This window comes from Amblyomma mixtum, chromosome 1 (assembly GCF_055824585.1).
Source record: "Amblyomma mixtum isolate Tamu chromosome 1, ASM5582458v1, whole genome shotgun sequence".
In the NCBI taxonomy this organism is placed as follows: domain Eukaryota; kingdom Metazoa; phylum Arthropoda; class Arachnida; order Ixodida; family Ixodidae; genus Amblyomma; species Amblyomma mixtum.
The window spans coordinates 42,427,796-42,455,714 of record NC_143012.1 but is presented as its reverse complement, the minus strand read 5'-3'; the positions used below and the strand labels follow the sequence as shown (position 1 = coordinate 42,455,714).

At 46.9% G+C, this 27,919-nt stretch overlaps 1 protein-coding gene across 2 annotated transcripts in view; it reads left to right on the top strand.

Annotated features, from left to right (window-relative positions):
- Window positions 1-27,919, top strand: part of LOC149366137 (glycogen debranching enzyme) — a 48,816-nt gene that overhangs the window by 3,350 nt on the left and 17,547 nt on the right. For both annotated transcript variants that reach the window (XM_089549081.1, XM_089549075.1), the window contains exons 4-15: window positions 2,345-2,678; window positions 3,795-4,013; window positions 7,233-7,341; window positions 8,586-8,746; window positions 12,328-12,512; window positions 14,418-15,677; window positions 18,471-18,751; window positions 20,302-20,435; window positions 23,508-23,641; window positions 26,000-26,181; window positions 26,269-26,371; window positions 27,314-27,539. In XM_089549081.1, coding sequence (XP_089405207.1) covers window positions 2,345-2,678; window positions 3,795-4,013; window positions 7,233-7,341; window positions 8,586-8,746; window positions 12,328-12,512; window positions 14,418-15,677; window positions 18,471-18,751; window positions 20,302-20,435; window positions 23,508-23,641; window positions 26,000-26,181; window positions 26,269-26,371; window positions 27,314-27,539 — 3,328 coding nt within the window. The remainder of the gene's footprint in view (window positions 1-2,344; window positions 2,679-3,794; window positions 4,014-7,232; window positions 7,342-8,585; window positions 8,747-12,327; window positions 12,513-14,417; window positions 15,678-18,470; window positions 18,752-20,301; window positions 20,436-23,507; window positions 23,642-25,999; window positions 26,182-26,268; window positions 26,372-27,313; window positions 27,540-27,919) is intronic.

Sequence of the window (27,919 nt, the reverse complement as noted above, 5' to 3'; positions counted from 1 at the left end):
TCTTTTACATTGTTGTTAACTACACAGGTTTGAAGTGCGAACTATAAACTGTCAATATGTTGGGACAAATTAATTAAAAAATAATTTTTAATTAATAACACCTGAGCATTAACTTTAACAGTACAAAGCGGCGAAACGAAAAATGTGCCGCAGAGCTGGAGGAACGGTTTGCAGTTATGTCAGAAATGGCACAGTAAGTTTGCATGAGCATCTGATATAACTACGCATTCTGCTGTGGATCATCACAAGGAAATGTTGGGAAATGCATAAAGCAAAGTCGCAGCTTCTACAGTGCTGCTCGCTCTTCTGTACTAGTGTTCTTGTTTGAAAGGACGCTAAAGAAGTTTTCTTCATCACTCAAGTACTTTGAAAGTTCGAGCCTTGACATATGGTATGTGTGGGATGACAACAGTTTTAGTGAACTGTAGTTACCACCGCAGCCAACAAATTCAAAACACTTGCTACCATCTAGTCGTGAAGACTCAAAGCACTTCAACTCATCAGTGCATGTGAAGGAAGCGTCAGTTTTCACATTGAAAGACATGATTAAGAAAAAGTAAAATTATAGTAATATATAATGAATGCTTTTGAAAGTAAGAACACCGCTGGTGTAGCAAAACACAAGCATGCACGCATGCACGCACACGCACACACATCTATCATATTTTACATAGATGTGGTCACATGGAGGGATGCACCAATAACATCGATGTTCCACAGCAGAATGTCGGTTCAGCTTTCTTCGTGTGGTTTCCCGAGTCAGATAAAAATTTCCATCCTCTTCAGATGCGACTTATTGTCCAAATTGAGAAAAATGGTAAAATTTTCAGATTTCATTGGGAAGCATGCCAATTTCACAAAGAAAAGATTCCCATCCACCCAGATGCTGAGTAATGCAGTTTCTGTCAAAACCTTCCAGTATCTTCAGCTCAACACTGATTTCAGGGTTTCAGTGTGTTATAAAACACGCAAAAAAAAAAAAAAATTTGTACTGACTACAGCCGTACTTGAGCAGCGGTACAATGCTGGGACGTCCATCCCAAAAAAACTTTTTGTGTTCAGTTTGCATTTGGTTCTATGGACTATTTTGCACATTTCGACACTTTATTTTAGTGCCCAATTTTGCACACACTGCGTATTCTGTATGGGTATTTGGCAGTATCTTCATGACGCATGTACAAATGTACCCTCATTTCGTCGTTATTAGAAGGCCCGATTCATTTAATATGATGCAAGAAGCTTTTATTTCCACCATACCATTGCAGCACATTCTCGTCAGTTGTTGGCCTCTTCAAAGGTGTCCGCCGCCACGGTGGCTTAGTGGTTAGGGCGCTCGGCTGCTGACCCGAAAGATGCGTGTTCGATCCCGGCGCGGTGGTCGAATTTCGATGGAGGCAAAATTCTAGAGGTCCGGAGCCCTTCACTACGGCATCCCTCATAGCCTGAGTCACTTTGGGACATTAAACCCCCATAAGCCAAAATTATCCAGAGCCCTTCACTACGGTGTCCCTCATAGCCTGAGTCACTTTGGGACGTTAAACCCCCATAAACCGTAATTATCCGGAGCCCTTCACTACGGTGTCCCTCATAGCCTGAGTCGCTTTGGGGCATTAAACCCCCATAAACCAAAATTATCCGGAGCCATTCACTACGGTGTCCCTCATAGCCTGAGTCACTTTGGGACATTAAACCCCCATAAGCCAAAATTATCCGGAGCCCTTCACTACAGTGTCCCTCATAGCCTGAGTCACTTTGGGACGTTAAACCCCCCTAAACCGTAATTATCCGGAGCCCTTCACTACGATGTCCCTCATAGCCTGAGCCGCTTTGGGACGTTAAACCCCCATAAACCAAAATTATCTGGAGCCCTTCACTACAGTGTCCCTCATAGCCTTAGTCACTTTGGGACGTTAAACCCCCATAAACCGTAATTATCCGGAGCCCTTCACTACAGTGTCCCTCATAGCCTGAGTCACTTTGGGACGTTAAACCCCCATAAACCGTAATTATCCGGAGCCCTTCACTACGGTGTCCCTCATAGCTTGAGTCGCTTTGGGGCATTAAACCCCCATAAACCAAAACTATCCGGAGCCCTTCACTACAGTGTCCCTCATAGCCTGAGTCACTTTGGGACGTTAAACCCCCATAAACCGTAATTATCCGGAGCCCTTCACTACGGTGTCCGTCATAGCCTGAGTCGCTTTGGGGCATTAAACCCCCATAAACCAAAATTATCCGGAGTCCTTCACTACGGTGCCCTCATAGCCTGAGTCGCTTTGGGACGTTAAGCACCCGTAAACCAAACCAATAGCCAATCTTCAAAGGTATGGCCTGACCCTCGCAGGAAAGAACACGCGGGCTCGGGCTACTTCCTGGTCGACCCTGTGCTGCGGCGGGGCAAGGACCAGGAGGTGCTGTCGCTGGACTGCATCCAGTGCCAGACGGTGCTCACCAAGTGCCTGGGACCCTTCGACAGCTGGAAGCAGACGCTGGAAGTGAGCCGCGAGAGCGGCTACAACTTTGTCCACTTCACGCCCATCCAAGAACTGGGCGACTCGCTGTCGTCCTACTGCATCCGCGACCACCGCAAGCTGAACCCCATGTTCAACAAGCCGGACAAAACGTACAGCATGAAGGACATGCAGGAGCTGGTCACCATGATGTGCGACGAGTGGAAGGCGAGTGTCGTTGTGCACGGCTTCGCTGAAGCCGTCTTCAGCGGGGAGAAAAGGAAATTGTGTCATAGTCTCGAACCCGGAGATATCAAACTCGAAGGGGATCATAGAATAGTTCGATATATCGATAATTCGATATATAGGTAAGTGTATCTGTAGCCTACAAGCAAGAATACATTGCACTTATGCTAGTGACATGCTGCTTTCAGCGACACGCCACCTGCCGGTGAGCTGGCATTACACCGCTTGCTAGGCGTTGGTAAGCACAACCTGCTTAGCATTGAAGCTTTACTGGATGGTTCTTAGAAATTGGCCAGTGCCTTATCATAAGGTGTAACCCTGTTACCAGTACGTTATAAATAGATAACCACTGGGCCTTAAGGGTAATGGAGTGGTGGATTCCAAGAGAAAGCAAGCGTCGCAAAGACGGCAGAAAGTTAGGTGGATGGAAGAGGTTAAGAAGTTTGCGTGGACAGGGTGGCCACAGCTGGCAAAGGACAGGGTTAATTGGAGAGACATGGGAGAGGCCTTTGCCCCGCAGTGGGTGTAGTCAGGATGATGATGATGACTCATTAAAATTTAGCTAGAGAACAAACGCGGGTTAATGATATCCTAGTCGAAATCAAGAGGAAGAAGTGGGCTTGGGCAGCGCCTGTAATGTGAAGGCAAGATAACCGCTGGTCCTTAAGGGTAACGCAGCGGATTCCAAGAGAAGGCAAGCGTAGCAGGGGGTGGAAGAAAGTTAGGTGGGCGGATGAGATTAGGAAGTTTGCGGGGATACAGTGGCCGCAACTGGCGAAGGACAGGTTAATTGGAGAGACATGGGAGAGGCCTTTGCCCTGCAGTGGGCGTAGTCAGGCTGATGATGGTGATGATGATGTTCTCCTCAACTTCTTCGGCATTAAAGCGTGTGAAACACCAGCTTAGGGATGCAGGTACATTTAAGTTAGGTTCACTTCACCGTATGACAGTGATGCAGTGTGGCAAATTAGTACAAGAGATCGCAGTCCAGTGTTAAACACACCCCACGTTCAGCTCGTCACACAGTTTACAGCACTAGCACTGGCTCCTTTGACGTGTGTTTGGTGAGTGTGGTGACCTTGCTGCATCGTGGTGCAGATTCTGTCGTTGACGGACGTGGTCCTCAACCACACGGCCAACGAGACGCCCTGGATCAGGGAGCACCCCGAGTGCACGTACAACCTGGTGAACACTCCACACCTGAAGCCAGCCTTCCTGCTCGATGTCGCCATTCACAACCTGACCCTCGAGATCGCCGCGGGCAAGTGGGAGTCGGAGGGCATCCCGCCAGCCATCACGCTCGAGGAGCACCTTGACGTATGTGAGCCTCTTTACTGTGACACTGGCACTGTTGCTAACTTTGCGATGCTGAAGTATGCTTGGCACCACAACTTCTAAAGATACATTCATTGTAGCATAATAGCAAGCTCTTTGTTCTGCTACCTGAATACAGTCAAGCCCACTTATAACAATATTCAAGTGCCATGGAAATACAATTGTTATAACCAATAATTGTTATAACAGGGCTGTGCCAAAAAAAAAAAAAGATGACAAACTTCAGAGCATTTGTTGACAGTAAATACCCGGAGGGGTTTGATTGTTTTAATGCCTGTAAAAGCTCGTTAATTCGAACTTCAGGGGACTGGGAAAATGTTCACCGTTCACTGATGACCAAAGCACCGCCATCGCTGCACCAGTGGGAGCTTCGCGCACCTCCACATCACAGGAATCAAGCCTGCTTTCCGGAAGTGATTCTTACAGAAAATTCAAGAAGCAGGCAGGACTAAGGGTGCGGTGACAGCTGGCAGGAGAAAAACCACGCTGGCTGCACGCGCGCGTGGCCAATGCAGCAGCTTGCCTGACGTGATGACGCCTGCCCCTGGGACACGTGAAATTTGTGAAGTGCGGACCGTAGGGAAGTAAGCGAAGACCAGGGGAAGATGGGACAACGTATGCTCTGCTGGTGCCAGCCTTAGCTCAGAGTGTAAAAACAAGGAAAAACGCGTCTGCGCATTTTTTTTCTGCAAGCGGCGCACCCCTCAGAAATGTTAATAATGGACTGCTCCACCAAGGTTCCCTACCACTCTCCCTACTTTCTTTCATGGGAGCATGGGCCTTTTCCTCAGGGGAACGCATTCACGGGTTCTTTTGCTTTCGTGGCGACGCTGCGTCGGCTTGGTCCATTGGTCGGCCCCACATGCACGCGCTTGTGTGTTATAAGCATGGTTTTGCTGGTGTGGTTGTATCATTTCCTTGTTTTTTTCTATAATGGTTGGCACTCAATTACCAGATTTAATTGTTATAACCAATAATGTGCCTTGACAGCATTGCTATAAGCAGTTTATTTTACCATAGAACACATGGTAAAGCTGATGGTGCCACAACTGACCATTGTTATATCCGATATATTGTTATAACCAGTATTGTTATAAGTGGGCCTGACTGTATATCTGCAGCCTGCATTGTGCGAGACGTTGGAAATTATTGGTTTTTCTGTTTTGTGGCACTTCTATACTCCATTTCATACATAGCAGGCAAAGGTGCGGAGGTTGCTGAAGTAGTGCGTCCGCGAAACTGTATTACTCCGCCACATATCATCCATTCTTCTCGAAAAACTCCGGTCATTGTTTGGACGAATACAAAGAGCGGTATAAAAAGATATGGTAGCATTGAAAATCACGGTCAAAGCTTTGAGGCGCTCAGTGTTCGGGCTCTCTGGCCATAATTTTCACAGAGAGTGAACTACTTTTGGGCGCGGTTTTAGTAGAAGCGATTCGCCCTACCAACCGCGTGTCATACCGCCACATGTACTTTTTGCTTCTTGAAATTTCGACGAGTCGCAGGATGAAAATGTGGCAAAAAGTAAAACAATGTCTAGGAGGTGCCAGTCACAGCACTTAAAGGTGCACTGAAGAGGATTCTGAACTTGTCTTTTTGCCGCGGGAACTCGATCTACACGTTCCAAGCTTTCTTAGAAACAGTGACTTATTGCCCTGTGTGGCCGATTTCCCCAATTAAATCGAATTAACGTCCGGCTCCCGCCTTTTTTTTTTTACTTCTGCCTCGTACGGTGGGCGGAGTCGACCAACGCGTGGAGCGCCTTTCACCCAGTCCCGTGGAGGCTTTGCTTTCGCTTTATTTTGTTTTTTAGGTTTCCATGAATAAATAGTTTCATTCACAGATAATATAGCCGCAAAATAAGCCCGCAGAAATAAAAATACGCGCGGACTATTTGCTACTACGGACTACTACGTATTACTCCGCCGGTGGCAGAGCGGCAAGCCGCCACGGGACTGGGTGAAAGGTGCTCCACGCGTTGGTCGACTCCGCCCACCGTACGAGGCAGAATTAAAAAAAAAAAGGTGGGAGCCGGACGTTAAATTGATTTAATTGGGGAAATCGGCCACACAGGGCAATAAGTCACTGTTTCTAAGAATGCTCGGAACGGGTAGATCGAGTTCCCGTGGCAAAAAGACAAGTTCAGAATCCTCTTCAGTGCACCTTTAAGATTTGTCGCTACGAAATATGTTTGTGTTCACTTTGGTTGTATGGCAAACTGCTTTTTGTGCACGGACTTAGCCTGCGCTAACTGGTGCGCTAGCTTTGGCAGTGTTGCCTGCTATGTATGAAATGGATTATAGTTAGATGCGAGTTTGCGGGCTGCATAGTAACAGGTATGAACCAGCAGTCATTGAAACCAAGAGAAGCATAGGGAATTATTACTGCAATGAACTCCCATGACCGTGAACTTTGGTTTGTTCAAACTGACTTTTTGCTTTTTGGTGTGGTTTTGTATTTTCGACAGTCAGTTCTGTTAGTGTATTGTTTTGTGGAGAAAAGTAACTGAATACTTGCTTAGATGGAAGATGTTTTTGGCCGAAGTTACTAGAAATGGCAACATGCTACTGATGGGCCATGTAGAATGAGGTCGTTATAATAGGTGCGCATGATTTTGCATGTGTAAAGCTTTCGATTTTACAAGATGAAACACTGTCTGTTTCCATGGTTGTATAAAGGAAGCCAGCAGTCACTGAAACTGAGGAAAGCATAGGGAACGTTTTCATGTTTGCTAATATTTTTACTTTAGTTTTTAAATTTAGATAAAATAACTTTTATAATTAAAAGAAATGGAAACATTCTCTATGCTTTCCTTGGTTTCAGTGACTCTTGGCTTTCTTAATAAGTGCGTCATCACAAGCCTTTCAGTTCCCTATCCTTTTGTGCTAATTTCCCTGGTTGTGCTTAGTAGCACCCGATAGCTTCTTCCAGTGGTGTTGTGAGGTCATCACTTGCTATCTCATGATATCTGATATGGTGGATTTATGAGGCAGTAGTGTGTACGAGAAGCTTTTCTCACCAATGCTTCGAAAAACGTGGAGACTTGGATCGACCACTCTGCAGTCAAGATTGTACTCTAATTTTTCAGTTCATTTTAGGTGATGTACAATTTTGGAATAGTTTCATCTGAGCTTATTTGTTTATTGCACAGAAATGTGCGTGGTGCTACCAGTCATATTCGCCTTGGCTTGGTTTCAGGCACTGAGGCGTGTTATCAACCTGAACTGGCTCCCGCTGCTAGAGCTGCATGAATTCTTCACCATCAATGTTGACGGCCTGGTGGACACGTTCAGAGAAAGGGTTTTAGGTGAGCACACTGTTCTGCACTTTCTGTTGCTTTAGCAGTTCACTACCCTCATGTTTCGCTATTGTGAATTCCCATTAATTATGTGCCAAGTATTTTGTTTGTTTGTTTGTTTGTTTGTTTGTTTGTTTGTTTGTTTTTGGTTGGGAGGAGGAGTAGATTATAGGATCTAAAATTGAGGTGGTACTGCGCCGCATGAAAATGCCAAGTTTTAAACTCTGAGTGGAATTTATAGATCCCCCTGTGATACTGTTGCGGGACTTCTTGCGAAGCGATAAAGCAATACTATTTAAGAAGATAGCAAAAGCGATAAATCTACATAAGCGTATATTCGTATCAAGATGATGGTTCTGATCACAATACTGTGGACAGATGGAAATTTATTTCCTTTGTTGTCATTAGTTACGTCCTACATTGTATTCAGTTGTGCTTATTATGGTGGTTTTTATGGTATGTGTGCAGTGGAGTGGTACTTAGTGTCTTACCAGGCAAAATGTCCTCCCCGTGCTAGTGTTTCCACAATACCTTCTTCATTATGATTTCACCATCTTGCTTCTGAGGGAAACATCAGGGACAGATAGTTACCAGAGTTCTGGTTACTGATGATAAGTGGGAAAAGAGGCGACTTAAGATTTGAACGCTTAGAAAGGAGTGGAGATTTTATTTTGCCTGCATTGTAACAAAACTCTGTCTGCCTGGATTATGTGATATTTTGGTTCTGTGAATGTCTGAACAATGGGTGGAAGGATTTTTATGTACAATATTCCTGAATATCTCACATGGCAGCATAGCCGAACCTTTGAAGCATGCGCACTTGCCTGTTCACATGCGGGATAAGAGAAAGCAACCACACAATACGAACTATGAATGCTGACGGTACCTCCTCACACCTTTTTAACTGCATTCACGTTTTTTGAATCTGTCTTGCTGACCTAGGCTTTAATATACTCTAATAAGGGAGTAATTACTCATTGGCATCCACCCGAGTGCATCCATACGGCTACAAAGGAAAGCTATACAGCTTTCTCAGAAACTTTGTAGTTAACGAAAAATTCGTCCTGGTCCGGGGTTCGAACCCGGGACCACCGCTTCACCGGAGAAGTCGCTCTACCAACTGAGCTAACCGGGACGGCAATATGCTCTGCGTGAGTTGTGTGGGGTATACGTGGGTTGTGCGTGTGATGGGTCGCACTTGGCTTCACTTTCATCTCTTTGCTGCCCTGCTCTGGGCCCAACTTGCTTTCCAGACATCGGCCACCCTAATACAGGCCCCATGCCTGACGAGGGTAATCTGAAAATACTGCACCACCCGGAGTATCGGCGGAATGGCGCCACGGTGGACATGGATAAGGCCTTGCAGATTTTCAACCGTAACTGGGAGCCCAGCAGTCCCGACGCCCCCGACCAGGTACTTGTGCCTGCATTGCAGTCTCTGCACCACACTGGGTTTTTATGCGAAGCATACTAAAATAGCCCAACCCAGCTCCTCGAGCGCGGCGGTGTCGTTACCATTGACCTTTCGTGACCTCCATGTCATACCACGTGATGCGTGACGTCACAGCAGATGAAAAACGGGGGCCCAACTCGCGCCGTCGCGCGAGGCGTCGTGACCAAGGATGACCACGTGGTGCGTGACGTCACAGCAGATGAGAAACGGGGCCCCAGCTCGCGCCGTCGCGCGAGGCGTCGCGACCAGTGTGTTTCCTGCTTCTGCCGCTAGGTGCGCTGTAGTGAACACGTGATGCTGGAGCGGCGGTATACAAGGGGGTGCGCCTGCCTCTGCTAGGCGCACACGGGATAGAGATGCCTCCTGGAGACAGGGCTGCTCGTTGGAATGAGAAGCAAAAGTTGCGGCGTGCTACAGAGACTGATGAAGAGCGTGAAGAACGTCTAGCCAAGCGGCGTGCTCGATATGCAACTCGGCGACAATATGCTTCGCATCTGACTAGGCTCAACCTAAGCTAAGCCTCAGCCATTTTTTTGTTGTGCCTGTGCAAGTGCATGGAAGTCTCGTTATCACTGGATGTAGGAAAACAGCGAATTTGATGTTACTGGATAGAGAATGCCTGCTATCCAGATAGAGGATTCGTCCACCCTGGTGTAATACCTGGCCGCAGCCTTCTATGAACAAACCAATTTTATCTTACCGATATTCACGTATGAGGCAGAAACGTGGAGGCTAACAAAGAGGGTTCAACTTAAGTTGAGGACAACGCAGCGAGCCATGGAAAGAAAAATGATAGGTGTAACGTTAAGAGATCAGAAGCGGCCAGAGTGGGTGAGGGAACAAACGCGGGTTAATGACATCCTAGTCGAAATCAAGAGGAAGAAATGGGCTTGGGCAGGGCATGTAATGTGAAGGCAAGATGACCGCTGGTCAAGGTTGTGTAACGGAGTGGATTCCAAGAGAAGGCAAGCGTAGCAGGGGCGGCAGAAAGTTAGGTGGGCGGATGAGATTAAGAAATTTGCGGGAATATGGTGGCCGCAACTGGCGAAGGACAGGGTTAATTGGAGAGACATGGGAGAGGCCTTTGCCCTGCAGTGGGGCGTAGTCAGGATGATGATGATGGTGTATGCAACATTCGTCTTGCTTTCGCCCTTGGAAACAGATGTCGCCACTGTTGCTTCGCTTCCATTTCTGGTATTGCAGTGAAGTAATTTGGAGCAAGATGGAGAGTTGGACAAGTTGTACATTATTGTTCTTGAGAAGGAAGCACGGTCGTCCTGGTTCTTGTTTCCTTCTCAAGATGCAGTAATTTGAGTAGCGGTGTGCAAATATACAAAATTTTGAATACGAATTGAATATGTTTGTTACTTGGTTCATATCGATTTGAGACACTGATTTAGAAAATTTTTGTATATTCGCCAGCAATTCGAGTGCCACCCAGATTTTCGGGAATACAACCAAGGCAAAATCAAAACATCTGGGCAAGTTTTGTCCGAAGATCAAGTTTAAAGTGTCAGGAAAACAGTACGAAGGCGTCCTCTTCACTTTTTTCTTCATCATTTATCACGTGGTCCGTTCACATTCGGACACTGCTAGGCTTGGACCTCATGCGAAATTTTGCCATTGAAACTTTCAGCATTTCACATGTGCTGGGAACAAGCTGGCCGACCACCTGCTTCGAACAATCACAATGCACAATGGAGCTCATAGTTCTGTTTGATTCTTCCATATTGTGTTTCATACTAGATGCCCACACCTATGTCACTCACCCTATCATAGTCAACTATGATGTGCGAGAAAATCCACTTGCGGAATTTTTCTTGGGGCTTCCAATAGGGGGCCAACCCCAGGGTGTCAGTGATAGGGCAAGCCATGGCGTAAAAATGCTGCCTATTGCAAGGTGCATTGTAACTCGCGCACCTGTGACTTGTGTGCTGCAACGGCAGGTGTAATGATGATCAGCAGGCTCCTGTCACTGTCACTATGCCATAAATAGCCTGGTCGCATAGTTTCGTTTTCTGATTTTCGCCACCAGCTTGCGGTGACAGCTACTATCAGCCATGCATTCATCAGCCATCTGAATGCAGCTGTGTACTGCTTTTGGATGCTGATTGACGTGTTTTCAGTCTTTCTTTTCTTTTAATGCAATAGTTTTAAGTTGTCATCTAGCAGAAACCACCGGGTTTCTTCGTAATGAAGTTCCCTGATTGGTCGAGAGGGTCGTGACATCATCAGCACAGCCAAATTTGAAAATCTAAGGAATTAAATGTTTAAGTATCTTCCATTGAAATAGCGTATGGGATTACACTAACCAGACCCATTATTCCCCCCTAATCCACCCACTAATTCCTACTATCCTCGCTGTGGGCCTTAATCCATCCACTATTCCCAACTAATCCGCATTAATTCATTTTCTGGGTCCTTTGGAACTTTTAGAAGTTGGCCAACTTCTAAACGTGCTCCAGCTCACATGGCAGAGCCTCAGCCATGTGACCAACTGACGCACTGAAGCATTGCGCTTAAAACTGACCACCGCAAGCCATTCCAGTCATCTCTGAAAAGGTTCTGAACTGGCCTTGAAACGTGGGGACTGTTTTTTTTTTTTTTTTCTTAGAGCGCAGCTCTTAGGTGCCCGTTCCTGCATTCCACATCGTAATCGTTGGCGTTGTCGGCGTAACCGATTGTCCAAGTAGCAAAGCGAAATGCCACCTGGAAGGTGGCGTATGAAGAGCTGTGCTCAAGTTTCGCATTACCGACTATCGTGAATGTCTGTCAATTTTTTTTTAGAAGGTTGGTTAGAGTTCCTCCTGGTGCATGATGTGTTTTACTTAAGCCAGGCAGATTTCTACCTAAAATGTTTAGCTTCATATCACACTAGAAGCCTGTTTACGCAATTCAAAGTACTTTCTGTGCATCGGCTCTACTCTTATATTTTAGCCAAAAGATATAAACAGGATGTCCAAAACAATGAGGTCCTCATTCAAACCATATCAAATCTAAGTTTAAGAGAAGGTAGATATACATCGCGGTCACCTGAAATTTGGAAAATTCCATTCATACGCACAACCATCAGCCGTTAAATGCTCGAATATTCACTTCCAACGTTGTTAAATTATCTCCATAAACACGATATTAATATCCAAAGTGTTAGCACCCAAACTGTGAAGAATTTTTTACGCAACAAGAGTGATGGTTATGCTCGCTATAATTGTATAATGATGTTTTTCTTTTCTCAGGTGTATTATGCTGGTCTTGATGTGATGGGGATATCTTATTGTTGTGTAAAATGCGATTTTTTTCTTTTCAGACAAGAAGGTCTTGACTCACTTTCTATGTGTGTATGTTCTCGTGACTATGCTGCTATACATACATGTAAATGTGCAACTGCTGTATGCCTTCTAAATGGGGGCTCGAACCACGTCAAGTGATATGTTTTCACTTTTGTTCGAGTCCCTTTCCGCCTCGACGGAATAAAGTTCAATTTCAATATTCTGAGGCCTTTAGCGTCTTCCTCCGTCCACGTCGTGGACTCCTCTTTTCAGATCGGCAGGTGCTGTGGGGAGTTCAGGCGTTGCCTGGAGCACCTGAATGGCATTGAGTGGAACCTCCTTCACAGCCACCTGCAGGCAGCTGTGGAGAACATCATACGTGGCTGCCGATACCTGCGCATTCAGCCAGATGGCCCCAGGAAGACGGCCGTCTCCAAGACCAATCCCCTGGTTGGCAGGTGAGGTGATGCCACGTGCGAACATGGCAGTTAACTCATTCCCGTCCTGAGAGTGCAAGAATTACTGTCTGAGAGAGAGGAAAAATCTATTTAACCTATATATGCTTAGCATGTTATACGTACCGTGCCTTTTTTCTTGTGCAGTAACTTACTGGGTAAAAACTTGTGCTCGCGCCTTTTTTCTTGTGCAGTAACTCTAAAAGTTTATTATGTAAAAACTTGTGCTTGCTGGCCTAGGTTCAAGAGGGTCTAAACTTTTCCTATGCAATGGTTGTGTTGTGTGCGTTCAGTTTTGTGCATTATGTACATTGAGAAAGGTCCGCCAGTGTGGTCAAAATTTCCGGAGCCCTCCACTACAGCGTCCCTCATGGCCTGAGTCGATTTGGGACGTTGAACCTCTATAAACCATAAACCAGATCTGCCAGTCTTCTCCGGACACCATTTTTGAACCCATCAACTACATTGTGATTCTCCAATAATTTTTACACTTTGTCATAAGCCACCGTCCCTGATAAGAAATGTGACATTAAAGTCGATGTCAGATATTTGAAGCTTTACCACATGCAATGAGTAATGAATTGGCCTAGTATCCTACATTGTTAACTGCTCAGAAGTCAGTGCTGAGAAAAATTCTGCAAATAGAAGGGTGATTCTGAATATCGAAGTGAAATAAACATTTTATATCAACATTTCAATTTTTTCCAATTCCTGAAGTTTTGGCACAGATGGGTTAACAAAACACCAAGTCTGGTGTTACGGAGTTGCAATAGCTCTGATGGGCATAACCAGAGTTGTCATGGTATGTGTGGAAGCTGAGGTGATGGAGTCAGTCAGTTCACTCACGATGTAAGGTGGATTTAAACGGGAAATTTGATGCAAGGACATGGTGAACGGGTTTTGCCTCACCAGGTCAGACGTTGAGTGATGCAGTGAGTTGGTTTGGGAGCTGTGGGGGGATGGCTGAGTGAGTGTGGCATTCAGTTGCTAAGCTCCATTTCTCAGGACCAACTATGGTGACGTGCATTTCAGGGGAGGCAGAAGGAAAAAGAAAAAAACGTTATGTACTGTTTCAATGCACATAAAAGCATCCCAGGAGGTTGATATTAATCTTTGAACCCACCACTATGGCATAGCTACCTTTCATAGGGTAGCTTCAGTACATAAAGATATGCTTCAGCGGATTAGAGGGTAGCTGTGAGGTGCGCAAGTAAATTGGTGATGTGATGGTCTACTTTTCTGGAGTAATTCTGTGAGGACATTATTCAGTGTTTCTGTGATTAATTTCAAAAAGCCTTCTGGGCTTGAAAAAAAAAAAGGAAAGCACATTTTTTTTTTTTTTCCTTACTGAAAGGGGAGCTTTTGGTGTCCTTGCTGCAAAGTGCAGGCAGTCTACGATATGGTTGAGGGTCTGTTCACATACTTAAGTTTGAGTTACAAACAAAATAATTGAACAGTTTTGAGTGTAGTTTTGTGATCTTCCTATAATAATCATGAAGTGACAGAACCCCTTTCTGCACATGGGGCTTTGTAACTGAATTGCCCTTCTGAAATAATATTGCTATGTGTGGCTGTATGTACTCCTTGGTATTGATTCACGTGGTCACTCAGTGTAGGAGTGGCATCACAGCTGTGGTTTGAAAGAACTCTGGCCCCTCTGTGGCCTTGAGCATGAGTTAATATGCTTAGACTTCATTCACACATCAGACGTCATATAGGCATCGATTTCCTTGTACAGGGAATAAAAGAAAGCGAGGACAGTGGTTACGGTACAGTCCCAAAAATTCAAAGTACAGTTGACCTCAATAAGTGGAGCTGACAGGAGACCAAAGATTTGTTCAAATTGATGTACCCTCTCCTTTGTGAAGGTTAGTCTATAACCCTTAACTGGAAGCTTGCAATTTGCAGGTACTTTGTGGTCAATACCCATGTGCCAGTCCTCGACCTGAAAGAGGCAGAGAAGCTCATCTTCAGCGACAAGGCTGCCTACGTCATGGCGCACAATGGCTGGGTCATGAACGACGACCCACTGCGCAACTTTGCCGAGGCAGGATCGAACGTGTACCTTCGTCGTGAGCTCATCGCCTGGGGCGACAGCGTCAAGCTGCGGTACGGCAAGTCACCCGATGACTGCCCATATCTCTGGCAGTACATGAAGGACTATGTATGCGAGACGGCACGGATATTCCACGGCATCCGCCTCGACAACTGCCACAGCACTCCACTGCCGCTTGCCGAGTACGTGCTAGACGCTGCGCGTCAAGTCCGGCCGGACCTCTACGTGATTGCTGAGCTCTTCACGTCAAAGGAAGAGGTTGACAACATATTTGTTAACCGACTCGGCATCAACTCACTGATACGCGAGGCCATGAGTGCTCACAATGCTCATGAGCTGGGTCGGCTCGTATACCGATACGGTGGCGAACCTGTCGGAAGCTTCATGCCACCACCGATCCGCTGCCTTACGCCATGCATAGCACACGCGGTCTTCATGGACATCACGCACGACAACCCATCGCCCTTTGAGAAGCGGTCGGTGTACGACTACCTTCCGAGTGCGGCCGTCGTGTCCATGGCATGTTGTGCAACGGGGTCGAACCGTGGCTACGACGAGCTCGTTTCGCATCACATTCACGTCGTCGATGAGTTTCGTCAGTACCCTATGTGGTCGGTGAATCCAACGGAAAGGCCGTCGTGCGTGCATCTGCACTCTGGAATCATCGCCGCCAAGCGAGCGCTGAACAGACTGCATTACGAGCTTGGCACGCAAGGTTACACGCAGGTCTTTGTGGACCAGGTCAACCCCGACACGGTTGCCATCACGCGGCACAGTCCGGTCACTCATCAGTCGGTGATTCTGGTGGCTAGGACGGCGTTCCAGATGCCCGAGAAGCCTAATGAGACGGGGTGCGTGCCTCCACTGTGCATACCGGGAGTGATCGAGGAGGTCATCTTCGAGGCGCGGACTGTCAAGGTGAACAAGGACAACAAGTCTCTGGAGGAGAAGAACAAGGAATATATCACGGGACTCACTGATTACCGGCTGGAGATCCGGGAGCACCTCTCGCTTGTGGAATCCAAGATGGTGGATCTCAGCGATGCCAGTGAGCAGAACCTCCAGGAGCTGGACTTTTCCACCTTCACGCCGGGTTCCGTCATTGCCTTCAGGTGGGTACACTACAAGGAAATGTCGTCCTTTGTTGATCTCTAGAAACTCCTTGAAAACTGTTCTTAGGAACTACTAGGTGACTGTCGGTGTACATCAAAGAATCCCAGGTGGTCAAAATTATTCCAGAGCCTTACAACGGTGTCTCTCATAGTCTGAAGGAATTATATCCTTAGCGGTAAGAAACAGACACAACACCAAGACACACACACACAGGACACCCGCTAGACTTCAACTATCTTTACTGGACACTTGTACGGCATACATATCTATCACAGAGCACACGCAGGTGCCTCGTCATCCGCATCAGGTCTAACTACGCCCTCCCCTCTCCTGCAAGGCATACGGTTGCGCAGATAAACAATCTCTTTTTCTGCCAACGCCAGGGAGGGAGTGCTTACACACACGTCGCCCGCCTCTTGAATACAAAAGGCTTCGATAATTTCTCTTTCTTTTTTCTCGGCTCCCACATGCATCACAGACATAGCGTCATATACAGGGATACAGCCTTTACAACTTCTGCAATGCTTCACCAATTCAGCTCCACCGGCCTGTGATGAAACATCCCTTCTGTGCTCTCTTATCCTATCGTTGACACACCTTCCGGTCTAGCCTATACTATATACCTTGCCACAGGCAAGTGGAATGGTGTACACCACTCCCGTTCGGCAGGTTACAAACTTCATTTGGTGCTTTTTGCTGCAACACGGCTTCTTCGTTTTAACGGCTTCTTCGTTTTAATGTTTTAACGAACTCTCATAGCCCATGAGCAGCTTTGGGACGTTGAACCCCACATACTATACCATACCGTACCATTCCCCCTGCTTATTGTTGCGTGATTTAGCACATTTCACATGGGGTAACACATCAGCTGGGGCTGATTGGTGAGGATTCGTTTTTAAAAGAAAAAATAAAGCACAAGAAAAAAACAGATGAGTCGAGTTTCAAGAGTAGAATCAACACAGGACAAGCACTTGGGTCAGGTGGGCTTATGTTCAACTCTGCGTCAGGAAAACAGTGCAAAAAAAAAAAAAATGCTGGTCATCATGAACAGGGCTCTCATAGGACAGCTTAAAAGGAGGTGAACAAATTGAAGTTGGCTTTTGTTGATAGATTACCACATGCATATGGCAGAGAGGCTACTTGCACCTGTAAAGGTACAAAAGAAATTCTGTTATCATTGCCAAGTGCGGTTATCACCAGCTGCATGGACATCTAGACTGGTTAGGCAGATCTCTAAGGCTGGACTATAGCACCATTCATTTACTAGTATCATTGTTTGGTTGTGTGATGTTGTTATGTGTTAAAATAGTAAACCGAAACTGGCATCGCAAGCTGAAATGAGGAGGTGGCGTGAAAAGAAAAGAAAAATGTTCAATTCTCTCAGTAATACAGTCAAGTCCACTTATAACAATACTGGTTATAACAATATATCGGATATAACAATGGTCGGTCATGGCACCATCAGCTTTGCCATGTGTTCTATGGTAAAATAAACTGCTTATAGCAATGCTGTCAAGGCACATTATTGGTTATAACAATTAAATCTGGTAATTGAGTGTCAACCAATACAGTAAAAGAAAAGAAATGCTACAACCAAACCAGCAAAACCATGCTTACAACACAAAAGCGTGCATGTGTGGGGCCGACCAATGGACTAAGCTGGCGCAGCAGCGCCACGAAAGCAAAAGAGGCAGGTGTCATCGCGTCAGGAGAGCTGCTGCATTGCTGCATTGGCTACGTACGCTATGCGTACCCCTAATCAGTCAGTGCAGCGCGCGTGCATGCAGCCAGCGCGGTTTTTCTCTTGTCAGCTGTCACCACACCCTTGGTTCTGCATGCTTCTTGAATTTCCCATAAGAATAGCTTCCAAAAAGCCGGCTTGATTCCTGTGACGTGGAGGTGCGCAAGGCTCCCGGTGGCGCAGTGATGGCGGTGCTTTGGTCATCGGTGAACAGTGAACATTGTTCTGGTTCCCTGAAGTTCGATTTAACGAGCTTTTACAGGCATTAGAACAATCAAACCCCTCTGGGTATTTACTGTCAATAAATGCTCTGAAGTTTGTCATCCTTTCTTTTTTTTCGGCCCAACCCTGTTATAACAATGGTATTTCCATGGCACTTGAATATTGTTATAAGTGGGCTTGACTGTAAGTGCATCTTTTGCTGTCAAACAATCGATTTTTACTAAGAACGAGAGTTGTATGGAGTTTGTCCCCACTGCCCTTTTTGAGCGCCATTTTTGAACTGCCTCCTCCTTGCCTTACGGTGTGTTCTAAAAAAAATTGCTTGGACGCTTCGGCAACTGAAGTGTTGAGAGGTGAAAGCCGAGGACACTGTGCCGTGATGACTTCCGGTGGGTGTGACGTCACACCGTCCCCGTGGCTAAAACGATACCCAAATTGTACATCTTTCGGGGATCTTTAGTGTTAATTATGCTTAATTACACATTTCTCCATCTAATTTAACACAAATCTGACGTTTTTCCGACCATTCTATGACAATTTTCACTATGCCATGACAACTTCCAGTGGATGTGACGTCACACTGTTCCCGTGGCTATATCGACGTCCGCGCTATTTCGACGCAATTTCGACATTTTTGCCTATAATTAATTTACTAATTAATGTACAGTCACCAAACTTGGCTTCTAGGTTCATTGTTTCGTTTCCTCCTCTATCTGAAGCAAGCATTGGTTTTCTTCTATCTTTTTTAGTTCCCGAGTTAAACTCGTGTGACACGCTTTGTTAACGAACGACACTATGAGCCATTAAAGGCTTTCGCCTTAATATTCAGGGTGAACCTCCACGCGGTGAGCAAGGCTGCCGTGCAGAGCATCCGCAAGCACCTGTCCCACCTGGGCTACATTTCGGGCTCACAGCTGGAGGCCGGCGCTGGCGCAGCTGCAAACCCGTGCAGCGACGAGGAGAGCATTGGGGCCATCGCCAAGGTTCTCTCCCTGTCGGACCTGAACCGGGTCCTCTTCCGCGCGGAATGCGAGGAGAACGCCGAGAACAGAGGCAGCGGAGCTTACAACTTCCCGAGGCACGGCAGCCTAGTCTATTGCGGCCTTCAAGGTAGGTGGCACAAGCTCACTGTCGTCCTTTTGGAATTCGGCTGGTGATCCCAAGAACTGCAGCTGCGGCAGCCCCATCTCAATGGAGACAAAACGCAAAAATTGGCTGGCGGTTTAGCATTGCTAAGTGCGAAGTAGTGTGCGAAAGCATAGTTTTTGCAGGCGGACACCACTGACACACATACCTCAAAGTGCGATTGAGGTGTTTACTGGCCCAGGGAGCCAGGTATGCGTCTTTCCTTTCCGCTGGACCACCACAGTCACACTGTGGTGTCCACTGAACCAGTTACGCTTGCTACCCAGTGGCTTCACACAAACACACACTGCTGAAACCCGGGGAGTCGGGGAGTGCTGCTTAAAGTGCTTTTGCACCGAAACACTCATGTACTGTGTGATGCTAGCGCATGTTAAAGAACCCCAGGTGGTCTGTACTCCATTTCATTCGTCAAGTGCAGCACTCTCAAAGGTAGCGCTCTTGTTTGCACTGCTTACATCCTCGATCAAAAAGTAGTGTGTTCCTTGCGGTGAGCGAAAAATAATAAATGGTTTGCCTGCTGGCTTATTATGTGATGCATTGGTCATGAGTTTGATTAAATGTGCTCTTACTACTGATCACATGTCACTTTCTCGTGCCTTAGACCACTCTGCCACAAAGCGAGCGCGGAGTGACATGCCTCCCTTTATTTTTTTTTCATGCAATATACTTCCATTGCTTTCACAACTTTGGAAACTGTGCTCCACAGCTGTGAGGGAGCTTCATACATCATACATCCATAAAAAAAAAAAAGGCTGCCACTGTCTGGAAGACGTTGAAGTAACGAGCGTTAGCTGTTTGGTTTGCTAGAATTGATATAAATGAGATGAAAGCATGCGGCAGGTGGTTGTGTCTACAATGCTATTGTAGATGGCGCTACAAGTCCCAATTCGAGATGTGCTGTTTTCTAGTTGCTGCCACAGATGGCGCTGTATCTCAGGGTGGTAGCAGACCCCACGAAATCTCAAAACGTGATGATAAGAGCTAATGCTCTTAAAAGCAGATGCATGAAGGGGAGCATAGTCACAATTCATAAGACTGTACCCCGTACATCCTACTCATGGCATTGAACAATGTATAGGCATGTGCACTCATTACGAATCAATAAAAGTGGCAATACTCATGACAAGGCTGGGTGTTTAAAGAAGCTAAAGAGTCACATTAGGGGTAATCTATGCGAAGAGCTGGCTTGTGAATAACAAGAGTATGCATATAGTAGTGAGAGGCAGCTAGAAACACTTAATTAGCGGAATGTGCCATGTTTCAGATGTAGGATTATTTCCAGCTACGTTGCTTTCATGAAAATAGCAAAGTAGGATGCAGTGCACTGCTTTGTAATTTAGCGTCAGTGTTTATTTTCATTGCAGTTTCATTTTACACCTCATTTTATGCTGAAGGAATAGTTCTGTTGAAATTACCATCCCTATCTTTGTTTAAGTAGTACGTAATCCCACGTGGCTGTTTCGAACTGTTAAGGCCACTTTTTGACCGGCATTATGTTCTTTTGTCTTCCACAGGTGTCATGTCCCTGCTGTCTGAAATCCGCATTAAGAATGACCTCGGCCATCCTGTGTGTGACAACTTGCGTGTTGGCGACTGGCTCATGGAATACATCGTTAATCGCCTGGCCGTGGAGCGCCCCACCGTTAAGGCAAGAACTTTTGCGCATGGTACATAGTCTAGCAAGTTTACTTTGTTGCCCACTTACCACTGATGTCATTGTAGAAAGTGAAGCTGTGGTTTTATTTCTCTTGTTGCAAGTTGCACTTTGGACAGGGCTACTCTGAGGGTTTCGTGAGAATTTTCATTTAAAGATTGCATTACATTTCTTAGACCTCCCTCTCTTGGTCGGAGTAAATTTTTTTTCAATTATGGAGTAAAATCTTGTTGATACTTTTAGGTTCATAGATTTCTTGCTTCATATGTTCAAAACAGTGTATAATAAAATGGTTTCATAGCTACACTATGTTTTGTTCGGTTGATACGTTCCCAGATAACACGATTTCCCTACTACTACGTTTAAAATTTTGACAAGCTCTGGTCGTATAATATGTTTAGCAGGCAAACACGCACATACAAGCACGCGAGTTCCCCAAACCTAAGGGCATTCGACATGAGCCTGGAAATGCAGCTGTGGGCTTTCGCCATCATGGCTTCTCTGCAGCACGTAGGTGGAAAAGGGTGGGAGAAGACTTGCAGTGGCACAGCTGCTTGTTTGTTGTGCCTAAAAGATAGAGGGCCAAGCAGCTGAGGACGACAACGGTGCACTTACATACCAGCAGGCCGGGTCAGGAGAATGCAATGTCTGAACAGCAAGTAATACTAGCTGCAACAGTGGCTTTTCTGCAGTGCAGTACTGCAAGGTGGCGAAGTAATAAAAAAAAAAAACAGACCATTAGAGCTTTAAAGGTGCACTGAAGTGGAATCTGAACTTGTCTTTTTGCCGCGGGAACTCGATCTACACGTTCCTAGCATTCTTAGAAACTGCGACTTATTGCCCTGTATGGCCAATTTCCCAAATTAAATCAAATTAACGGCCGGCTCCCGCCCTTTTTTTTTAATTCTGCCTCGTACGGTGGGCGGAGTCGACCAACGCATGGAGTGCCTTTCACCCAGTCCTGTGGCGGCTTGCCGCTCTGCCATCGGCGGAGTAATACGTAGTAGTCCGTAGTAGCAAATAGTCCGCGCGTATTTTTATTTCTGCGGGCTTATTTTGCGGCTGTATTATCTGCGAATGAAACTATTTATTCATGGAACCCTAAAAAACAAAATAAAGCGAAAGCAAAGCCTCCACGGAGCTGGCTGAAAGGAACTTCACGCGTTGGTCGACTCCGCCCATCGTACGAGGCAGAATTAAAAAAAAAGGGCGGGAGCCGGACGTTACTTCGATTTAATTAGGGAAATCGGCCATACAGGGCAATAAGTTGCAGTTTCTAAGAATGCTAAGAACGTGTAGATCGAGTTCCCGTGGCAAAAAGACAAGTTCAGAATCCTCTTCAGTGCACCTTTAAGAGCGTTATCTCTTACTCATCATGTTTCGAGATTTCGTGGGGTCTGCTACCACCCTGAGATCACAGCGCCATCTGTGGCAGCAACTAGAAAACAGCACATCTCGCGTTGAGACTTGTAGCACCATCTACAAGAGCATTGTAGAAACAACCACCTGCTGTGCGCCAATGATGACATCACGGTCCAGTATGGTGGATAGATGTGGAACTTTGTGAGTATGACATCAGGGGATGAAATGGTGGCATAACAGCTAACGCTCGTTGCTTCGACGTCTTCCAGACCGTGGAAACATTTTTTTCAACTACTTTCGCCTCTTCAGTTGGCGGAGAAGATGTGAGGGCAGTGCCCTGCCCTCACTGCCTATGGCACAACAGGCTTGAGCTGGAGGCAGTAATAGTAGCAGCTACTATTAAAATAAATTTGCAGAATGGCTTTTGTCAAACCCATACTAATAGCAAAAGCTTGGCGTTAGCCTTCACTAAAGTTTGGTTTACAGTCGCCGACCGTTTATTCGGACCTCACGGGGACCGCGGAAATGTCCGAATAAACAGGTGTCCGAAAAAACAAATTCAGAAAAAAAAGAGAAAGAAATCGTTTATTTACATGCACTGGCTGATCCCGGGCTGGCGTTGCATATGTCTCCTCGCCCAACGCCGCCTCTCCTCCTCCTCTTCTCCGTTCCTTCTTTCACCACCTCCTCTACTTGCCTCCTCCCCCACATCGTTTCGAGAGCCGTCGGGCCTCATCACATCTGCACCGCTGCGTGCTACCACGGCGCTCTCGCGGGCTTGCTGCCGCCGGCCTGCCGTTGGATAAGTCAATGCTCACGCGCGCTTCAACGAAACGTCTTGATACTGCTACTCGGGGTTCTACAGACCCCTTTCGATGACAAAACGCCGGCTGTAAGCCGCCCTAGGCTAATATCGCATCTCCAGTGCTGCGTGCTACCACGGCGCTCTCGCGGGCTTGCTGCCGGATAAACAAACAAAGCGGCTCCTGGATTGCCTTGAGATGGCTTACTAAGCTGCGGCCGGAACTGGTGTGGCGCGCTACCGAACCACGCGGAAACGATGATGATGAGCGGGAATTTGCAGTAGCGCCACCTCGCGGGGCAGCAAGGAGGCTCAGTTCAAAACAAAAATGGCGTTGAGCGAAGTGAACCGCGCGTCGGTGAGCGTCGATGCGGCAAGTGCTGCCGGTCGAGTTGGCTCAAGGAGTGTCCGAAAAATCAAACGAGAGGCTGCAAGATGTCCGAACTTTCGGCAGTTGTTATACATTACGGTCTATGGGGAGAGTGGCGGTGCCACGAAGCAGTCTGAATAATCGAGCATGTCCGAATTTTTGGAGTCCGAAAAATCAGTCGGCGACTGTATTGGTTTATTGGGGTTTAACATCCCAAAGTGACTCAGGCTATGAGGGACGCCGTAGTGAAGGGCTCCGGAAATTTCGACCACCTGGGGTTCTTTAATGTGCACTGACATCGCACAGTACGCGGGCCTGTAGAATTTCACCTTCATCGAAATTCAGCCGCCGCAGCCGGGATCGAACCCGGCGGCTGAATTTCGATGAAGGCGAAATTCACTAACATTCACATTGCATGAAGAGCTGAGGCTTAGCTTCACTTTGATGTCCCCTGGTGAACTTGCAGAGGATGTGAATGATTTTTTTTTTTTTTGTACTGTTAGCCTCATGCTCTCTGTGCGATTGCCTGCAGCTTGCCAAGTGGCTGGACCGGGTGTTTGGGCAGGTGAAGCAGGTCCCTCGTTACCTGGTGCCCTGCTACTTTGACGCTGTTTTGACGAGTACGTACTGCGTGGTGCTGGAGGAAGTCTGGAGCAAGATGTCTGAGTAAGTAAAAGCCGGTCCTCGTTGACTCATCTTTTTGGAATTGCGGTGGGGTAGCAAGAACCCCTAAACATCATAAAGAAGAGTGTGCCTCTAACACGGTCATTAAATGGCACTAAGGTTCATTAAGGAGCATTACTTGTTATAGTAGTACCTTTTCGTTTGATACATTGCCAACAAAGGTGTTCTGAATGGTCTCAAAAGGAGGTGACGCTGTTATTACAGTGAATGGAAATGTTAGCCTAGGCCTGCGAGGCTGCTCCAGATGAGGACATAGTATATACTGATATGTACACTAACTTCATGCGCACAAACATGTACACATAAGAATTTTTTCACGGTACACAACACGGCTGATGAATTGATTAGCGCCCATCTTACAAGCCAGGTAGTGCGACTGGCCACAACTACGACCGGCCGCAGGGTTTTAGAAGATTTAAACATTAGCTTTCCGCAGCAAGTGGCTGGGAGACAAGATATACCTAAAGAGTGGAAGAGCAAATTCCTTACGCTTCCGCTTCCCAAAAACATGCACCCGGAGCAAGAAGCGAAAACATTGCGAGGAGCAAGAAGATGAACGAGTGCTATTCAACAAAAGAAGGAGCCTTCTTCGTGGACACTGCGCGTCCTGTACAAGGAATATCAACAATCTCAGTGGTGCACCAAATGCAAGTCGTGGACGGGCTTTCAGTTCGTTATGGGGATACACAGGCTATGGAGGAAGTAGCGATAGCCCTAGCCGCAACGCACTCCGCATTTAAACACATAGTTGCTGATTCCCAGGCGGCTTATAGAAACTATATGCGTGGCAGAATCACTCCGCTAGCCTGCAAAATTCTTAGTCAATGTAGGACTTCAGCTGAACGGAAGGAATTAATATGGGTACCAGGTCATCAGGGAGTTGAAGGAAACGAGCGCGCACACGCTTCGGCCCGAGCTTTTCTTCCCCGGCATCCTTCTACGTCCTCCCTTCCTGATTCTGGCTCCCCCTCTCCGCTAACGACATATTCAGAAATATTGCAACATTTGCGCCTTGAAAGGCAGACACTCCCGAGGCCCGCTATGGGTCTCAGTAAATCAGAGGAATGTCACCTTCGCAGGCTACAAACTTTCGTCTTTCAATAACCCAGCTACGCTTCACGCCATTGAGCCCGAGTCCTTTTCGGCACAGTGCAAATTTTGTGGCCAGAAGGCAAACTTGTACCACATGGTATGGGCTTGTCAGAAAAATGACAGCATTGAGATCATAAATCAGCCAATGCGGGAGGGCTGGGAGGCGGCCCTGTCCAGCTCGGACCTCGAGGAACAACGAGCCCTCGTCGCCAGAGCACGGGCAGCGGCTTTCACCAACGGCGTCCCGGACTAGGGACCCGATCAGCCTTCCCTTCAACTAAGGCATTGTGGCTTTAATAAACGTTTTCATCATCATCACGGAGAGCATGCAAGTCCCATGTTCTTGAGGAGTCTCAGAAGGACCTTGTTGCACACAGTACTGAGACCACGAGGTCGAAGTATGTTAGGCTGAGCCTGTAATCGTGACATAGCCTTAGCTGTGTTTGGTTTTCGTTTTGTGGGGTTCAGCGTCCCAAAGCGACTCTTGACTGTGAGAGACACCGTAGTGGAGGGCTCCGTGTAATTTCAGTCTCCTGGGATTCTGTAACATGCACTGACATCGCACAGCACATGGCCCTCTATCATTGAAAAAAATTTGTTTTTTGAGGCTAGGAGATGGCGCAGTATTTGTCTCACATCTCAGTCGCCACAAGGGAAGCAAGGAAGGCGAGGGTGAAAGAAGAAAAAGGTGCCATAGTGGAGGGCTCTGGAATAATTTCGATCACCTGGGGATCTTTAATGTGCACTGACATCGCACAGTACAGAGACCTCTAGAATTTTACGTCCATCTAAATTCAATCACCGCAGCTGGGATCGAACCCGCGTCTCTCGGATCAGCAGCCAAGCGACATAACCACTGAGCCACCACGGCAACTTTAGCTCTTTGTTCACTTCCTGCCATTCTGGCTTCTGGAGCACTTCAGCTAAAGAGTTTGATTAAAACGACAAAGCAGGGGTTATATTGTAGATATTGTATGCCTCATGTGATCTCACGCTCGTGACAGTGATGTTCCTATGCTGGCAGCTGAAACCGAAACTGAAACTGCATAAAAAAAAAGTCAGTTACAAATTATTTATTGAGCGCTGATGAATTCCACATGGGGATCTATGTTCACGAAGGTAGGCATGATTCTAGAGCTAAAACACACTCAGAAAAATCTGGTGTCTCCACTGCTTTTAAGCCGTGGCGCAGATTGGTAATTACTGGAGAGGTGTTGCCATTCGAGTGTGACGTGCAACACAATGCAGCTTTGTGAAGCACGGCTCCACCCTGGTGCGAGAGCTGGCCCTGGGCTCGGTCATCCTGGGCGGGTTTGTGCCCAACGCCCACCTTCCGGCCCTGTCGCGTCAGCTGGCACCACCCCAGCCACCGTACCGAATCGACGAGGCGACCAACACTCGCCAGGAGACCTGCACCACCATCTCCGCAGGTGGGTGGCATGGGTGGGTGGAGCCCTGTACCTTTGCTCCTCCTCTCCGGCACCATCAGCAGTGCGCGTACGGTCATTTGTTTACAGGGTTGCCACACTTTGCGTCTGGCTACATGAGGAACTGGGGCCGGGACACTTTCATTGCCCTCAGAGGCCTCTTCTTGCTGACTGGCCGGTTCCAAGAGGCAAGGTATGGGCACTTTAGTTTTCTTCAAGAAAATTCTAATGACGATTAAGATTCTCCCTAATGCGATAATTGAGCACAGCTCAGTCGGTGTCTCAGTCTCTGTAGGCTCATTGTTTTGCTTTGCTCGGTTTTCGGCACGTCTGGCGATGATATTAGTTAAATGGTAGTATTAGTTGATGAAGACAACGATGTGCAATTCACGTCTCACTAGAATGTGTATATTGGTTCGATAGCAGTATTAGTTGAAGAAGACAACAATGTGCAGTGCACAGCATGAGAGTATATTGCAGTTTCACATGAGGTATGATCAGCTGCCACGATAGCCTAGTGCTCTCGTGCAGTGGCCAGTAAAGCTGATCTGTCCGCGCTGTCGCAACTTTGAGTCCCAGTTGCTGCAACGTTTACTTTTATTTATTTATTAATTGTTTGTTTGTTTGGCTCGGTTACGCCGGTGGTGGCAACGCGGCTCAACCCACGAATAGGCGCTTAAGAGCTGCGCTCTAAAACACACCCTCCCATGTTAGTTTTTCGTTCGTTTCTTAGTTTTTCCACTGTTGCCCTTGATGGAAGGTGCCTCCAGGTTTTGGCTTGTTCAGACTGCACCTTCATTCCGTGAAACACTTCAGTTTTATGTCTTTGCTTTGTTTCATGAAAGCCTTTCTCTCTGTTAATGCTGTAATAAAAAAAAAACACTGCACTTCTTGGCAATTAGCACGTAGGGCCCACTGCTTTATGAAAAGGATCCAGGGTACTGTAGCTTACCACTTATGGTGGCATTGCGTTTCATTGGTTGGCACTGCACATTATAACTTTGTACACATAGTGCTTGTCATGTAAACTATTAGGGGCTTTCTTTGTCTGAATGAAAACAAAGGAAGAAGTTGTAGTGCTCTTAGTATATAAACTAGTTTCGAAACGCTGTTCATCGGCTTCGTTGTGGCGCAGGTACATCATCCTGGGATTTGCTGGCTGCCTGCGCCACGGCCTCATTCCCAACCTGCTGGACAAGGGCACGCACGCTCGGTACAACTGCCGCGATGCCGTCTGGTGGTGGATGCAGTCGATCCAGGACTACTGCAAGGAGGCGCCCGACGGCTACCTCATCCTCAAGGATAGGGTGGCACGACTCTACCCGACCGACGACAGCCCACCGCAGGAGCCGGGCGTCAAGGTACACCCCGGTGTCCGCTGAGGTGTTGGCTGATCATGCTGGCCGTATCCAAACTCTTAAGACAAAGTGCATAAAATGTGTCGAAGAGTATTCACAGACCACAGTATAAGCAAAAACTGCACGCGGGTAGTGCTAATCTTAGCTTCGCCTTTAATTCAGCGTCGTGAAGCAAAGTAACAGGAGACCCAACTCTGCTGGTAATAGAGGGCGCGACTGGTGCTTCACTTGGGTGAAGCTTCATAGCACATTCAATAGATGGCATCGTGGCTTAAAGAATGCGCCCGCCGGTAGATTGCCCCCTTCTCCCATCACCACTTGCCACTGCATTTTGTTTCACAGTTATGTCTGCAGGTGGCATATCATATGAGAGAGGGAAAGTG